The following is an 18,332-nucleotide window of genomic DNA, read 5'->3' as shown; positions in this document are numbered from 1 at the left end:
GAAGCCTTCAACTTGGCAACTAATGTCATATCGGGGAGTGACCACCCCGCTTCAAACTTATTTTTGCAAGAAATTGTTAACATAAAAGAATTGCTAGATGAAAAGTGTTCTGATGATGGTGATTTCATTCGGTCAATGGTGGAAAAGATGAAAGAAAATTTTGACAAGTATTGGGGGGAATGCAATTTCGTAATAGCAATTGCAACTGTATTGGATCCGAGGATGAAAATGAGGATGTTGCAATTTGCCTACCCACAAATGTATCCTACTGAAGAAGCACAAGACAAAATTGATGAAGTGCAAGCTACCTTGTATGAGATTTATGAGGAATATGCAGCGGAAACTCAATTTGCCAACAGTGAACCACCGGTAGAAATCAGTAAAGTTCAACGAGACAATGTACAACGCCCTAAACGTACTAGTTCACGGTTCTACCAGTTTGTTAGGACAACTGAAATGGTGCAACATGAGAAATCTGAGTTAGATCTTTATCTAAAGGAGAAATGTTTGTTATGGGACGAGGATGATACCTCATTTGATGTGTTACAGTGGTGGAAGGTAAATCAAACAAACTATCGCATTCTATCTAAGATGGCTCATGAAATACTTGCCATTCCAATCACCACGGTAGCTTCGGAGGCAACTTTCAGTGCGGGGAGTCAAGTTATTGACACTTATCGATCATCGTTGTCTCCCAATACCGTGCAAATGCTACTCTGTGGTGGTGATTGGTGTCGCAATCTCTATGGAGTCAAGAGAAGTTACAAAGCAAGTTTCATACTTCTATAGTCCATTTTATTAAAATTATGTATTAATTTAGTCATTTATTGACATTATTGAAACTAAAACAATAGTTTTCCTTTTTGTTGTTTAGAAAGAGAAGACAAATGAGGAGTTTCGGCTTCCGATCCTATGAAGTTTTGGTGGAATCTTGACAGGTTAGTGATAGTAAATGTTAAACTTTTTATGAGAAATTAGTTACTATTTGAACATACTTTGTGGTTGTTGAGTTAGGCAATAATGTGTTACTATTTCTGAAAATTGAATATAATCTATTTGCTGTATGCAAATTTCAATGATTTGGGATGTTTTACATGTGCATAGGATGTTGAAGAAAGGTGTTGATGAAGGAAGATGGTCTGAAAAATTTGTTTCTCGGTAGCTATTCTGTCTAAAGTTTCTGATTATTTGATAATTGGATCAACCTCATCACAAGGGAAAATCGGAGCAGACATAAAAATTTAATATGCTAACCCTGTGGTCAACTTTGAATTCCACCATATGGGTTATACTCTCAAATTCTGTCTGTTTCTTTTCACATTATAGCTTTTGGAATGTCTTTAGATTATAAATTGAACTATGTTGATGAAAGATATTGGTCATCTGGGCACCTTATTATCCATATGTTCAATAAATATATGCTTGCTTTCACTTTTGCTCTCCAAAGTTATTCATATTTAAGGCTGATGCTGATCCAATGTGTTGTTGAGATATCAATGATCATATGGGTAATACTCCAAAATTTTTACTGCTAAGTGAATGACTACGTGGAGTCTGCACTTAATGTTAATGGAGAAAAAAATATTTGAAGTTGTACAATGAATTGTTTGGATGCTCACATTGAATTTCACCTGCCATTAGAAAATTAACGGTTAATAAGATACTAAATAGTGAGGGAAATGACAAAGTAAATTAGTTTCAAATGGATTGTGAGAACCAACTCCCATCAAGCCTAAACTTGCAGTTCTGTACTGACTTCATGATATAAGTAAAGATATGAGGCAACATTTAATGATTCAGCACATGACATAAAATTATTGTCCTAGCATAAAGACTACAGCAAGGAAAATAATAATCATATAAGTTGCCACAGAGGTGTTGTAGGATGTATAGATGACAACTGAGTAAGCTTAACCTCGATCTGACTCCAAGGAAAAAAGTGGCAGTATCCCATTATCAATACTTCAAACATAAAAAGCTGCAAACGACCTTGGCTCGAGCTCGAGCTCGGCTCGGCCCGGCTCGGCTCGAAACTTGATGAGTCGAGCCAAGTCGAGCTCGAGCCATGCAATTAAATTGCCGAGCCGAGCTGGAGCTCGACGAGCTCCAGCTCTCACCTTGTCTTACCGAGCTGAGCTCAAGCTAGCCACTACTCGGCTCGGCTCGGCTCGTATGCACACCTAACCATAACCACCACCCCTCAAATCTGCCATAGCAGCTAGGGGTGTAAGTCGAGTCGAGCCGCTCATAAGCGGCTTGAGAAAAGCTCAAGCAAATTGACTATAGTGTTGAGCCGAGTTCGATCGTGCCAATACTCGGCTCAACAAGCTCGTGAGCTTCAGGGAACTCAAATCTCGAGAAGGGGTATATGCTATTTTTGCATCTATTGGAGGGTATAGATAATTTATTAGCTTGTAAAAGTGACAAACACACCCATAAAAAATCAAAGAACGAATCAATTCATTGGTGGGCTCGGGATGTTGTGGCAAAACATTAATTGAGTTGTCAACTTGTCATTTACTTTTTATGACGCAAAACATTAATGAGATGTAAATAAAAAATATTTTCTCCCTTATGGGAACAAGTAATGCTCATTCTCTTTTAACTCGCCAACTCTTCTCTCTTTCTCTTGTACCTATTAAAAAAAAGTCATAGTTATGGTAGCAAGTTGTTTTCTCCTCCATTGTTCTGTTTCTTCTTTTAATTTTTTCTCTTCTCCACTTTTTCCTTTCTTCTTCGTCTTCTTCTCCCATTGAGAGTAATTCATGATTTTGGTTTTGGTCAATGTTTTAATAACCAACTTAGGGTGAAACCCAGCAAAGTGGCTAGGTCTCAGGTTGACTGGTTTAATCGGCTTGACCAGCGGGTCAAACCAGTGTCTAAAAAGTTTGAAATACAACAAAAACACCTTTTAAAATTACATATAAGTCCTTATAGGTTTGAAATCTTGCAAAAACACCCCAAACACCACCGCCGGCGTCGACAAACTAGGGCAAATCAGGCCTATTTCTGGCAACAACACTCCCCATCACCATGAAAACTCTCCCCTCGGCCTCTTGACCAAAACCCATATCACCCCTCCCTCGATTGCTTCACCAATCTCGTTGTTTCCGCTGATTTAGTTTTGCAATTTTCGGTCGATTCACTCACCAGAAATCACCTTTGTCGCCATCATTGCACTCAACAGCCCTTTCTCTTCAAAAGCCCCAACATTCTGGCCTTCAATTGTTCGCCGATCATCGTCCCAATTTCTAAGGTTTTTGGTGAATAAGAAAATTGCTAATCTGGCCCAGTGAAGGCCCCAAGTCCCGATTGAACCGATTCAAGCGGCCAAGTCAGGCCAGGTTTTAAAACATTGGTTTTGGTTTTGGTTTTTCTTTTTTAATTTATGATGAAAAAAATGAAGAAATTAAACTTTTATTTAGATGTAAGTTTTGATGTATTGTAATTGAAGTTGTTAGGTTTGATTGTTACGGTATATGTAAAAATTTGATTGAAATTGTTCGGATTAGTTTTTTTTTTTTTTCAATAAACTGAAGAAAATTTTTAGTATGGGTTCTTTTATTATTATTATTATTATTATTTAGGTTGCAACACCATTTGGAGAATTTTTTGATTTAGCTTGAGCTTCAGCCGAGCTCGAGTACTTGAATTTGGTAGCGAGCTTGAGCTTGAACAGAAAACCTCAAGCTTGCTATAAATTTTGATTTTTGCGGCTTCATGTAAATTAACCATCTTACCCTTCTTTAGAGCAAATTTTACTAATGGATCTAGCACGTGGGTGGGAAAGTGTTGTTTTGAAACTTTTTAGGTTGGAAAGTGTCTTTAGGCCAAACCTTGGGCGAAAATATTGTTTACTCTTCTTTTTAAAAGTTAAAAAGAGTTAAAATAAGTTTGACAAAAAAAATTAAGGTTTTAATTAATTATTTGCTAACATGACTTGACTATATATTATTGAAGGAAAGGATCTCATCAAATTATCTCTTAACTGCTAATAACAATAACCATTACTACATTTTATTAAACTCCATGCTTATCGTCAGTCGAACTTCAATCCCTTTAACTTCAAAAAAAAAAAAAAAAAAAAAAAAAGCGCTTGGGAAGCTGGAACGGGTCTCCAGGAATGGAAAGAAAAGAAGAGGAAAAGCCGATGAAAAAGGGGTAAATACACATCTAATGAGTTGGGTTGATGAAATTTTGCATCAAGGGGTTTAGAACAATGTTTGAGTCATATGATTCTCATCGAAGTATCATAACTGATTGGATTTACTTAGTAATACCAAAGCTTGAGTTGAATTTGAACCAATGTTTCACAGGACAAATCAACTTGGATGTTGAAAATGTTCTTTGCTTCTTGATGGAAACCATTCCGAGAAGTTAATCAAAATGCTTATATTATTGATTTATCATAGTTCCTTGATTGTGAGAAGTTAATTATATATAACACCGGAATATATTTTGACGTGTTTCTAGTAACAGTAAACAACATATTTCTTGACCAATGATGCACTCCGAACTCTCTCTTAACGGACCCCGCGGCAAGCTTTTCTTCTGCTGCGGCGAACTTCTGCCGCCACGTTCTCACAGAACGCACGCCACGGCAACAACTTCTATCTTCAAAATCTTCTTCAAACGGTGCAGCTTATCAACTCTTCAACCATGGGCAGACTTGCACTCACCAAAATAGGTGGTTCATACTTCAACAGGTATACATTAGCTCTTGTGTAGACATAAACATCTTTTCAGCTGACAGAAAAGTTTCATATAGTAGCTGGATTACTTATTACCTCAACTTGAATTTTTGTTTAACTTCTTCCATCACTTTATTTCGAGAAGTGCTTTCTTAACTGCCATTTTGGTTGAACTAACTTAATACTATTGAAAATGTTTTACAGGTGTATTTTAGGATGTTAGATGCGTTGTTGGCCGAGGAGAAAATTCCACAGGAGTATTCTGGCCGAACTCAGGTTCGTTATTCTCTCTATTTTATCATATTCTATAAATCCCTACATGTTTTAACTTAAAAAGGAATCACGGGGAATACTATGCAATGATTGTGAAAAGAGAGGAGCTGCTCCATTCCATTGGCTCTATCAAAAAATGCCCATCCTGTGGATCCTACAACCCTAAAAGAGCAAAGGGGTCAAAAATGAGTTCTTGAGTTTGAGTCTTCTAGACACTAATAGATGTGGTTACTAAAAGAGATTTATCCAGTCATTCACTTCAGGACTCCAGGGGATTAATTGAGATGCGTATAAGCTAGTTCGGACACCCCTGATCACAACAAAAAAAAAAAAAAAAACTAGGCTTCTCTGAATGTGCTTAATGGTGTGTGAATAAATTGCGCCTTAATTGAGCAAGTATGTTGAAAAAGATGAACTTATGTGAAATCCAATTTCTTCCACTTGTAATTGAGAGAAAGCACTCTACTGCTAATCTTTCGAATAATCTTAGTTGTTATGTTTAATGTGATTTAAGTCTGAAATTTATCTGTAATTGGTTTTCTAATTGCTACCAAGAAAGCAATTGTCCAGAACAACAATGGCTATTCTATTCGTTCGATGATTCCATCTTCATATTGAAACTCTGCAATATTTTATTATAATTCTAAATAAAAGAAACTGTAGAATGTAAATTTTATAAGTAAATGATTAACAAAGAACTACATTGTCTATGGAATAAAAAGAAAAAATATGCCCAGAATTGTGGAATCTAACCTATAAAACTTTTATGAATTGAGCAGAAAAAGAATATGGAACGCACTGCTGTCTTGTCGTCTGGCCTTTTTGATCAATTGACACTAATCAGACTGAAGCCTGCAGCCGCACTCTTCAATTCATTTTCTGCAACGTCCTCGATCGATTGGGTTGTGTCTTTCAACGATTCTTCCGAACTGCAAAACAGTTATTTCCACCATCAATTTCAGAATCAAAACAACAATGAAACCGAAACAACAAGAATGATTCGGATTAAGAAGTTAATCAATCAACTACCTTGAGTCGTAAGCCTCTTTAGAATAAATGTATGATTGTCTGTCATCAATAGTATCGAAAAACGGATGCATCTCATCGTAATCATGAACAACCAAAGGTTGAGAGGCAGCCAACTGATGAGATTGAACGGCGATGGAATTGGAATTGTTGTTGGTTGCAGTAGCATATTGATGTTGAATCCACATGGAATTAGCAACATTATCTTTGGAATCCATGTAACTTGTAGAGTTGTTGTTATCAGAATAAGAGTGGTGGTGTTGAGAAAGAGGCAAAGGCGGAGCATTATTATAAGAAGCCGGCAGCTGTGGAGTATGACTGAAAAGTGAAAGGGAATTATTGGGAGGAGCCATGCCTAATTCAAGTTGTGACACATCATCCGTCATAGATGTGACCTGTTGTTGATAATGATGTCTATACATCTCGAGTTGTGCATGAACAGTTTGAAGTTCTTCTTCGGCCTGCCAAATTCTGTAACGTAGTTGACAAATAATGCCCCAACATCCATGAACGGGATACCGATCACGAATATCAGACTGGTAAATAATGGAACGCATTGCTTCAGCCTTCTGATCAGCGTCTAAATTCTTTAAAATCTTTAAAATATTGGCAACACCGAATAATTTATGAGCATTTGCAAACATTTTAGGTTGGTCAGGAGGAAAATATGGAGCTAAAGGGCACTTAGCATGGCACTTTCGTCGTTGGTACTTGCACGCAGCACAGGCTTGGCTGGTGCCACCCTTAAGGGTCATATTTGTAACATTCAAAAGTCTGAGCAAAGGTGAAGATTGTAGAATAAATAATAATGATATGGGAAGATGAAGAAGAAGAAGAAGAAGATATAAGAGAGAGGTGATGTGGTTGAAACTGATATGGGGTAAACACAGCACAATCAGCACTTTGATCTGGTCTGATATGAGCGGATTTACTGGATGTGAAGAGACTTAGTAAAACTAAAAGAAAACTGAACCGAAACTATCGGGGGTGTTTCCTATGTGGGTCACTTCCTGATAATGGGAAATCGGATTAGACTCCTGATACAAATACTGTCACAACAATAACCAACGTGTGCATTACTACATTTTAAATTATAACTTTAAATTATATTTTCTAATATTTTTGGGATAATTTGCAATTCCTAACATGTAAATTACTTAACTAAAGAATTTAGGGTCCATTTGGTTCATTATTCTGATACTTTTTAGAATAATATTTTGAAAAAAAAAAAAAGTTAAATTGGGCGGATATTACGATGTAAGATTTGGAAATTAACAAAAATACCCTCTATGTTTGTTTATTTACTAAACACCCATATAATATAATATTAAAAGGTAACAAAAACACCCTCAACTCACCCATTAAATAGGAACAGCCGGCCACCACCGCCAGAGGGTGGTCGGAGTCGCCTTATCGACGTATGACTGGCTGGATCTTGCCGATCATGCGTTGATATGGCCTTTTCCGGCCAGATCCACGATGGATCTGGCTAGAAAATGCCAAATCTGGCCGCATTTGGTCATCAACGACAGCCAAAGATACAGCATCATTGAAGGTCAACGACGACCATATCTTGGCCGTCGTTGACGACTGGCTACAACCAAAGATCTTGCCATCAACGGTCAAATCTTTGGCCGTAGATCTAGCCTCTTTCGACCAAATCCACTGTGGATTTGGTCGGAAAATGCTAGATCGACGCACTATCAGCCAGATTCAGTTGGTAGTGCGCCATTATACCAAATTCCGGCCAGCTTCCGACAGTGGTGGCCGGAATCTGGTACATGTGGGTTGCTATGGTGTTTTAATAATTTCTAAAAAAGAATATTTGGAGGTATTTAGTTAAATTAACAAATTTGAGGGAGTTTAAAAGAAATTGAATAATATAGAATAATATTTTGAGAATAAGTCAATTTTACTGTTTTAACTTTATTGGGAATACTAATAATAGTATTCCCAAGAGTGTAACAAATGGAGCCTTAACAATTGATACTTTTGGACTTAATATTAAAAACCTCCTTCAAATGACTCCCATTATAAAAGGTATGCTATATGTATCTGGCTGAAGTTTTACATTAATTTCTAAATCATTTGCCAATATTTCTCTCTTTTTAATTGGCTAATCGTTTCGAACTTCAAAGACATGCGCCCACTGTAATCCAATTTCACGTCATAGACTCGTAGCAATGGTCAATGTTTTAATAACCAGTCTAGAATGAAACCCACCAAAGTTGCTAGGTCCAAGATTGACCGGTTTGACTGGTTTGACTGGCCGATCAAACCGAGTGTCAAAAAGTTTAAAATTCAATAAATACACCCCTAAAAATTACAATGAAATTCTTACAGGTTTAAAATTTAGCAAACACACCCCAAATATAAATCTAAAATCGACTAGTTGACGATGATGACACACCAAATGTAATCCCAATCATCCCTTGAGCCCATTCTCCATAAAATCTACCCAAGATTTCGATTTTGGCCTAATCTCACCAACGCCAACGTCGACAACCTAGACCAAATCTCACCACCGCCAACGTCAATAACCCTCTCCATCACCATGAAATTACTCCCCTCAGCCTCCTTACCAAAACTCATCTCATCTCATCCCCGTTCGCCTTGCCAATCGCCAACAAAAACCAATTGTTGCCGTTGCCCATTTTCTTTATTTTAAATCGATCCACTCACCAGAAATTACATCCATTGCCACCATTGCACTCAGTATCACCAACCACTCCTCTTCAAAAGCCCCAACAACTCAAACTTCAATTGTTCGCTAATCATCAACCTAATATCTAGAGTTTTGAGTGAATAAGAAAGTTGGTAACTTGGCCCGATAAAAGCCCGAGGTCCCAATTGAACCGATTCAACCGGCTAGGTTTTAAAACACTGGTAATGGTAATCAAATGCTTATATTATTTTTTATTATTGATTTATCATAATTCCATCATTGTGAGAAGTTAATTATATATAACACCATTTTGACGTGCTTCTAGTAAGAGTAAACAAATTTTCCTATGATATGAAAAAAAAATTGCTTAAAATATTTTCCAACTACAATGGATTCTGATTATGGCAAAAACTTAAATTAAAAAACAAGCCCATATCCCTTCCTACCCAGGTTTTCATTCACCATTCAAATTTCTCAATATTCTGATTTTCAAAATTTCAACCCTCAAGCCTCAACAGCATCATCATAATAATAACTTTTACTCTATGCTGGGGTACAAAGAGTTGAGGTCCCGAGGGGGCCATGATGTGATATCTATACACAACATTAAATTGGGGGAAAAATATTTCTAACCGAAAAAAGGAAACATCTAATAGAGACTTTGATTTCTAATTAAACTAAATTCCCCACTTACAAGTATGCTCAGCTCCTGGCAACAGCATTACATGCTCCTTCAATTCATTCCTGACCCGCCGCTATTTACGTTCTTTTCCCTTACACCAGACCAATCTTATTAATCGACATCGAGGCATCCAAGAAAAATATTCGGGGGCAATGGCACCAAACACTACCATGTCAGGCTACTCTATTATCTCCTTCCCTCAACATAAAAAGGAATCTCCTTTTTGACACATTGTTCCCTCTGAAAACAACCCTTTCTCCTACAAAATTCTTTACTTATATCATCACAAAACTCTTGAAACTTGATTTACACCACACTTCTGAATTTTTTATCAAAACTTTTTGACTTCTTCTGAAACCAATATCGCTGTCTGAACTGCATGGATGTAGGGCGTAATACATCTCTATAAACAACGTCCCATCAGAGACAATTATTGGGCGCCAGGTAACGACAAAAATGATGCTTCCCCTTTGCAGCAAATAATTGAGATAAAATACCATAACATATCTAATTCACAGCTTCAAAGAAAAGAACCTGAGGCTGCAAGTGTCCTCTTTCACACATGTCAAGAACATCAGCCCAGCTACCAATCACCTGAACACCAAATGCTAGTCATAACACAGGAAAAGCAGTACCTTTTACATGACATTGTTCAAAATAAAAGGTGATCATACCTTGACAGTTTTGTCATCATACATAATCCACCGTTCATGGTCATGACTATAGGCAAAGCAATGATAATGTTGCCCGTAGTAACAAACCTATATTGCAAAAGCAACAAATAGATATGTCAGAATTGGTGTCTGGATCATGAAGATATTTTTCCAAGTTAATCTTGTCTTTTGTGGACAGTGTTCATTTTATTTGTAAATTCCCATATAGTTCTGGTATCAATATTTAAAGAGAGAGAGAGAGAGAACCCCTAAGTTATTGGCATTAAAACTGGAAATTAATAAACCTTTCTCTGATGGGCCATTCCAAAGAAAAAGAATGAGGAAACATTTTTGTCATTCACGCTCTATGATTAAAGTCTCGGGCTTCATAATTCCCTCTTAAAATTTATTTTTCCTTTTTCTTTTTTTCCCCTTTTAATTTTTATATATTACTGGCCAGCAAATGATGATACAAGACTTTACGATGAGATTCAAAAATGTACCAATTTCCAACTAGTATGCATTTATTCAATATAACTCTTGGACAGTCTGCCTAGAAGGCACTGCTCAGGGTATTTGCTTATATCAATTCATTAGCTCCCACTCTGCTATTACCTCCTATTCTCTTACCCTCACCATAGAGAAGTCAACTATCCTAGCACCCAGAAAAAAAATACAAAAACAAAACAAAACAAACGATATAATTTTCCTTCCACATATACTAGAAGAGCCAAGCCCATCCTTCCAAATTTACAGCCAAGACAAGATCATTATATTCTCTTCATGAAAATATTTACTGTCAAGGTTAATTCAAGTATACATACCACTGAAACCAAGCTATGTGAGCTCTTTGGATCCAGCCCACGGTAAAGGACACTGATATCAATCTCAGTACTTAGTGCTGCCAGTGTTGCAGTTATATCATCAGCACTCTCACATGTGTTCTGCCAACCCAAAACTGCAAAACCAAAGATAACCATCAACATTAGCTCCTATAAAATGCACTCCTAATAAATGAAGTAAAGAACCTCACAGAAATCACCTGTCGTGAAAACATGTGGTGGAGTTGACAGAATGTGATGAATGTAATTGAGCTTCCCACAGCCACCAGCCTCTGGATCACAAGCTAACTGATGATTCATCTCTACAAGATTCAAAAGCTCGTCTAAGGGGCTCTCTGCACACATAGACTGAATGGCCAAAAAAGAAAAAATGTAAATGAGGAACAGGGAAAATATTTCTTGAACCAGACACGGAATAACAAATTCCCCAAACTCTTCATCATTAAAAAAAAAAAAAAGTGAACTGAAAAAAAATTAATCTTCATGTATAAGATACCTTCATTGTTCGGAGGGCACTAGCGTTTATGTTATGAAAGAATGAAGTGTATTTCAGATGCCTGGATTCTAAACCACAATTATAGCAGTTCATTCGTTCAAAAATGTCCATTCCAAAAAGGGAATGGACAATACAAGCACCGTTTGTACAATCCCAAGTCTTAGGGCAACTGCTTTCCACTGATTCAGTATCTGAAACCCTAGAACCAGGAGTAAATGACCGATGGAGGCAATCAAATATTACTGCCAGAACTTCAGAAGCATCATTCATCTGAGCCTGTCAATTGCTGCCATTTTAGTCACAACTTTCAACAAAAGAAATAGGTGCATCTAAATTCATAATCAAAGTGTAATGATAATCAGGAGGGAAAGATCAATATTCAGTAAGTAAAACTTTTAATAATGAAGAGGGTGCAAACATAATTCCATGAATTTACCTCCTGGAAGAAATTACTATCTGGGTACAAATTGCTCAGAGCTATCCTCAGAGATGTAGGGGCAACTGCTTCTTTCCGCAAATCTGTTGATGCGACACTCAGGGCAGTGAAAATCTCATACAACGCACAGACGACACATGGATCTCCCACATGAACATGTTCTGAAGGTGATCTCCTCAAGAACTCCTCTCGAAACCGTCTTAAATGCCATAAAGACTGAATATGTGCACAAAGAAAAAGAAGGCAATCAGTTCAGGCCAGAGAAGATAACTACACAGAGATTTAAAATAGATAAATAAATAAATAAATACATGAAAAGCACACCAATAGAGACAACGCCACAAAAATAGGGTTGTGGGATGCCTACCTGTATAATAACATTCAGAAAGCAATTGTATTCACCAACTTCATTCTTCAGCCCTGTACCAAACATGTCAGTTCCATTCACATTTTCGCTGGTGACTTCACTTGATGAACCCCCAAAATTATTTGCTTCCAGAGGCATCTTCTGTGGTATCCTCAAACTTGAAGTCAAGGGCATTTTTTGATGTGCTTGAAAGGCATCTAAGAAACAAAATATTAAAAGGTTACAGAGGTCACAAATAGTTTGAGAATATTTAACACTGCTAAGATGATTGAAATAGTTATTATACAGTGCATTGAATATTGAACAGTTATGTAAACTTATAATTACTGGAATAACATAACAAGAAGAAGCCCAATTTAAAATTAAGAAAAGAGATAGTGTTTACCAAGACTTTGGCGTACAGCTTGCTTTAGGTCAGCTTGGAACCTTTCTTCGTCATCCTCCTCTGCTTGTAATTGCCTCAACGTCTTTGTTCCACTGTCTCCCAGATTAGGACCAGCTGTATCAATGCGAAGAAATTCATGATAACATTAATTCTATATTAAAGAGATGGACGGTGATCCAAGATTGACTTATAAGTACAAAGCAATTTTGAAATGATGTTTTATATTTACAGGTACGCAATTACATGTTTAATGAGCATGTATAAAAATAAAAATGTGTAACTGCAAGATAATAACACCAGAAAATACTTCAGATAAGATTGAAGATTTAGGAAACTTCAAATATAAATACATCCAAATAAGAATCATGAATAGAACAGAAGATAAACTATTTGGACATTAACAGAAACTCTGTCTAATCAATCAAAAAACTCTCATACACATACCAATTCTAATGTACAAAATCTCAAATTAGTTTATAAAATCATGCGGTGACCTTGACTTTCCCACACAATATACAGTGACAGACAAACAACTTTAAATTCTATCAAAGGATTAAATTGCAATGATCAGTTCAATATATGGACAAAGGCCAAAGCAAAACTGCCCAGATGATAAAGTAAATATAAGCATTCTCCTTGGCAAGAAACAAGCTTCAAGTGTAACTAGAAATGATTTTATAGTGACACAATTGGCACGATTTTAAACAATTGAATGAGACAGTGGTCAAAATTGATAGTGAACTCCCCTAGGGCATTCCCAAGGAATTACTGTTATAAGTTTTAAAACATAGATTTAATCAACTTCATCCACACTAGTAAATATTGTAACTCATTTTTGGGGGGGAGGAATGATGACCAAACTGATGAGAGAAAAAAGCAAATCAAAGTTCATGCTTCTATCACCTATTGATCAGGGTTAAAAAAATCAACCGTGATTTCTGTCACCATATATGGTATGAGGAGCAACTAAAAGATTAATAAGTTTCATTGTGTTTCAAGGTGAGCTGAAATCCCAATATGTTTCTTCCCCCAGAATATTAAAGCCTACTCATATGGACTGATCTAGGCACCATTAAGTCAGTTTGAAAATCAATGCAAAAAGTCCCCATTTAGTAAGTAAAATGCATTAAAGTAGTAAATTACAAAGCCTAATAAGAGCATAAAGCATACCACCACAAGTTTGGAGGCTATCACGGGATCTAGTAACTTCAATATTATCCTTTTCAGATGACAAGCCCTGATTCTTCCCATCTTGAGATCTAGTAAAACTCCTCTGCCGTCTACCTCTCCTTCCAGTCCGTCTATCGGAGGGTAAAAACCCATCCTCTGGAGTTCCTCCATTAGGTATCCCTGCACAATAGGAAAAGATGATGAACTTGTCTCCATATACTACACACTATACAGATAATTTACTAGTGAGAACCTTGTTTAATGCTGGGATCATATGTAGTATTATTATTCGGGAAACTGGAATGGGATGAATATTTGGTTGGCCCAGAAACACCATTGGTAGAACTCATAGACACGCCTTCTGAATTGCTTGGGAACCCATTCTTCGACATCAAATGCACCTGAAAAATTCAAGTTCATATGGTTTCCTTACATAAAGAATCTACTTCCTCTATAATAAGCAGCATGGAATTCCTGTTAGCATATCTCTGAGATATTGTCAATGGAAATGGACTTGCAACTAAGGACCAGTAGCCCCAACTTTATCTTATCACATATAACAGAGTGAGACATGGATGCTTACTGGTGTCAGAGGTTCGATGGGTTCATGCAATTCAAGATCAACAGCACCATGATCCAAGTAAACATCACAGACTCCCTCCGTCACCTTTTCTGGAAATGTTTGAGCAAATATTTTATTTTGCTTTGCAAGGTGTTTCAGTTTAGCCTCATGCTCCATTCGTCTTTGATACTCCAAGGTTTCTTCAAGCTTTCTTTCCTCAGCTTCAAGCTCAATTTTACGTCTAAATTCCTCTTCCAGAAGTTTTAAGTCATCACCATTCACAGAAACACCAGTCTCTGAATCTGGATGATCACCATCAGATTCTGGATACGAACTGCACTAAGCCATGAATTCAATATATTAACAATAAACCCCCTCCCAGTATAGCATCTATTTACAAAAAATGGTGGCATGTAATAGAAAGAGTGAAGGCATATGTGCAAAGAAAGAGCAAAAGGAAGACATACACCCGCTCAGACGTCTCATCATGAACCATATCACGCTGATTACCACCAACAGACTGAAAAATACGAAAATATTAGACCTGCATCATGGATTTTGTACGTACAAACAAAAGAAAACCACAAACTTGAAACCTTTGAATCCTTGGTTTTCCTGAAATCTTTGTTTCTTTTTTTATCCTTCGTCTTATCGTGTGTATGCTTCGAGTTATCACTACCTCCTTGGGCACCCTTCTTAGAATCAAGTGCAAGTTCTGCTAAAAATGCTTCCCTTGCAGCATCAGACTTCTCTGTGGCATCTTTCTCTGCAAGATCCTCCAAATTAGCCTGGAACAAAAGATTTAACATTCAAATTGATAAGTTAGATCCAGAAAAACAAAAGGAAACTCCAAATGAAGATCAAGTTGTTCAAATCAAACCCTTAAGTATGACTGCACTAGAGGCAATAATATCAACCGATAGTCATGGGCTGAGACAGGCTCAAGTTTGAGTTCCAATTGCTGCATCCCAGTGACATTCCGCATGATTCGAGCATCAATTTTGCTGAGCTGCATGAGCAAACCAACGATTTGAAACAGATGAACAGTATCAATGTTTTGGCCATCAACAGGTGTATCTAGAACAAATGAGCTTACCTCTACGGATAAATGTTCTTTCTGCCTCTGGATTGCAACTTCTATGCACGTGTCTACTTGATGTAAATAGTCCTTGGTTCTCCATTCATCACCTTCACCAGATTCCAAATCACACAACTGAGAAGTAATACCACCGTAAGTCTCCTCATATCCAAACTGATTGACATTAAGTGATTCAGCTTCTTTTAAAACATTTGCTATTGCATCTGACTCAAACCGACTGCTGATGAACATAATATCATCTTCACCCTCCAGGAGCTCTTCTCTTCGCTTTCTAAGGACAGACTCATAGCTTCGATAGACAAATTCTGTGGCAGTTTCCCTCTTCTTACCTTCTTCAAGACAGAGATCCTCCACTGCCTGCAATGCTTCCTCATAGCTCAAATGCTCACATTTTCTCTCACAGAGGTTCTGTAGGTGATAAAACTCCTTCTCAAGAGTCTGGAGGATTTCCATTCCCTGATGTGTTTTCTCTTCTTTCATACGCATCCAAGATGCCAAATGCTCCCCACTTGACGGGCCAGCAAAGATCCAGGAGAGCAGAGAATCTGCATCTGATGCACCCACATTTTCATTGCCGTTAACAGAAGTTGCATTATCTGTTACAGCGTCACCAGATATGCATTCAGCTGGTAGTACATGTTCGTCCAAAAAGAGGTGTAATGCATCTCCATTAAGAACAATATTCTCTTTCACCTCAAGACCTGGAGATGCACTGCTTGCATCATCCATGGAATTACTTTTCTCAGAACATCTACCCAAACCACAAGAATGAGATAATTCCTGCAAGAACTTGACGATCTTTCTGAGCTGGGAAGCTCCCAAAAAGCATATGCACATTGGCGTTTGGTCCACACCATGATTCAAAAGCTGAGAACCAGAAGCCAAACCCTGCAACTCATCCATTGTGTACTGTATGACCTTGCTAAGATGGCTTGCAGCAAGATATTTATGTCTAATGAGTTGCTCAAACAAAGAATGAATTCTTTCAAGGAGCTTTGCGCGCTCAGTGTCATCAGACACTGGCCAACTATCAATCACCGGATATACAATAGATCCTTGGTTACCATCGCATTCTTTGCACTGGATGCTCAAATTTTTTTCACAATCATTGCCCTCAACAACACTACAATTATAACTATCCCCTAAATTTCCCTTCTCAGGTGAAGAATCCCATGCATCTTTGAAGCAATCATCACACTCCTCATTATGGTTCCCTGAGTAGAAATCTTCACCAACTTCAGAATCCTGGGATTTTGATTGATTCCGTGCAACCATTTTGACAGCTTCTAGTATATCCAACGGCTTCCAAGAACAATTAAGAATCATTTCAATCCACTCATTATCAACACTCTGAGGCAAGACTGCCTGCATTTTAGGCAACAAATTCCCCATATGTTCCTGCACAACATGGTGCATATGTGACTCTGAATCCGCAAACTTCTCATTACACCTACAACAAACCCAAAACCTCCAAGTCTTATTCTCCTCCGCGAATGTCAATGCCTCTGCTAAAACCTCACTCGCCAAGCCATCTTTCAGTGACCCAAAATGAGCTTTAACATCAGAAATCCTGACCCTAAGCAACTCCTTCTTCATTTCCAAACTCATGGAATTCCAATATGATTTTACAAAATTCTGCCTCTCCTCTTTCGACCCATTTTTTCGCACATTACTTCCAAACTTCCTCCTCTCTCTATCTCTTTTCTCAGTCCCTACCAAACCGGAATCCATAGTCCTCTCCCCATCATTATTTTGTTGCAACTGACCCGTCTCTGATTTTTGTTGCAACAATCTAGCTGCAGCAACCCTAACCTCAATCTCTTTTCGTCTCTCTTCTGGAGTTTTGGTTGCTTTTTTAATCTCATTGGGTCTCCTAGCTTGAACTAACCTAACTTCCATTGGGTCCTCAGTCACTCTCCTAATAGGAATCAACCTAAACTTCTCCTCACCAGTCCCTAAGTTTTTCATCCATGTAGAAATCGAAGCAATGTTCGATTTCTGTATCAAGCTCCTTAGCTCACTCTGCACGTGCGCAATTCGCGCTTCTGCTGTCAAAATTTTTTGCTGACTCTCATCCTGTAAGCTCTCTTTAGCAGGATCTACAGGATTCTCTATAGCTAACGCACGCTCACACTCTTGAACTACCTCTTCGTATTCTTTGCCGTCATTAGCAGCCTCGTACAATAGATTCGCGTAAAAGTGCGCGAATTCGACCGAGTTAGGCGATAACTCCACCGCTTTCTTTGCCGATTCGAGTGCGTTTCTCAAATGCCGTTGTTTCGAGTTGAAATCATCGATGATCGACGCCACTTTCACACATACAGTGCCTTGTACGCGGTGAATCAGGGCCACATAAGCCGAGTTCTCATGGCGGGAACAGGACTCCTTCATTAACCGCAACGCTTTCGTGTGGTTACCGCGGCGGAGAGCCGTCAGGGCACGCTCACACTCGAGCTTGACCGCCGAGTAAGTCGAACCACCACCAGCAACGCCGCCCTCCGATTCCAGTACTTCGGTCTTGACATGGCTGGACAGTAAATCACACAGCTTTGCTTCGACGGCGGCCGAAGCGACCGGAGGCGGCGGCGCCGGTTGTGGTTGTTTAGAACGAGGAGCAGTGTTTTTCTTTTTATGCCCCATCAATTAATTAAATCTTGATTTATCTACATGCATATATTACATGAAATGAGTTTTAAGAGAAGATATAAATACTTACTTGTAATTAAAGGAAACGTTAAGGGCAAAGTAGAGATTAAATAGTAAGAACGGTGACGGTATTGGATCGGCGTTGAAATCGATGAAGAGACTAGAGAGTGAAGAGTTGGAAGAGACTGACGGAAAAGTGTGACAGAGAGAAAGAGAGACACCTAACCCATGAAGAAAGGCGATGAGAAAAGGATGGATTAAGGAATGTGGGTTATGTTTATATATATATAAATAATATCCTATTAATTATATTATTATTATGGTGATGGGATTGCCTTC

The 18,332-nt window shown here is 38.0% G+C and overlaps 2 protein-coding genes across 2 annotated transcripts; both read right to left on the bottom strand.

The window, feature by feature from the left end:
• Positions 1-5,677: 5,677 nt before the first annotated feature.
• On the bottom strand, positions 5,678-6,926 carry LOC116134712 (LOB domain-containing protein 27-like). Its single transcript, XM_031420374.1, has 2 exons — positions 5,994-6,926; positions 5,678-5,893 (listed from the first exon to the last, which is right to left on the bottom strand). The coding sequence occupies exons 1-2, from the start codon at positions 6,743-6,745 to the stop codon at positions 5,791-5,793; spliced, it is 855 nt and encodes a 284-aa protein (XP_031276234.1). The 5' UTR covers positions 6,746-6,926; the 3' UTR covers positions 5,678-5,790.
• Positions 6,927-9,007: 2,081 nt separating this feature from the next.
• LOC116134720 lies at positions 9,008-18,238 on the bottom strand. Its single transcript, XM_031420380.1, has 15 exons — positions 15,345-18,238; positions 15,129-15,257; positions 14,845-15,036; positions 14,716-14,768; positions 14,270-14,582; positions 13,940-14,087; positions 13,687-13,866; positions 12,517-12,630; positions 12,132-12,328; positions 11,765-11,980; positions 11,329-11,604; positions 11,033-11,180; positions 10,815-10,948; positions 10,012-10,098; positions 9,008-9,931 (listed from the first exon to the last, which is right to left on the bottom strand). Exons 1-15 carry the CDS (start codon positions 17,985-17,987, stop codon positions 9,845-9,847), a joined length of 4,917 nt encoding a protein of 1,638 aa, XP_031276240.1. The 5' UTR covers positions 17,988-18,238; the 3' UTR covers positions 9,008-9,844.
• Between the last annotated feature and the right edge of the window lie 94 nt (positions 18,239-18,332).

This window comes from Pistacia vera, unplaced genomic scaffold (assembly GCF_008641045.1).
Source record: "Pistacia vera cultivar Batoury unplaced genomic scaffold, PisVer_v2 Contig291, whole genome shotgun sequence".
Classification (NCBI taxonomy): Eukaryota; Viridiplantae; Streptophyta; class Magnoliopsida; order Sapindales; family Anacardiaceae; genus Pistacia; species Pistacia vera.
This window is presented reverse-complemented; position numbering and strand designations above follow the sequence as displayed.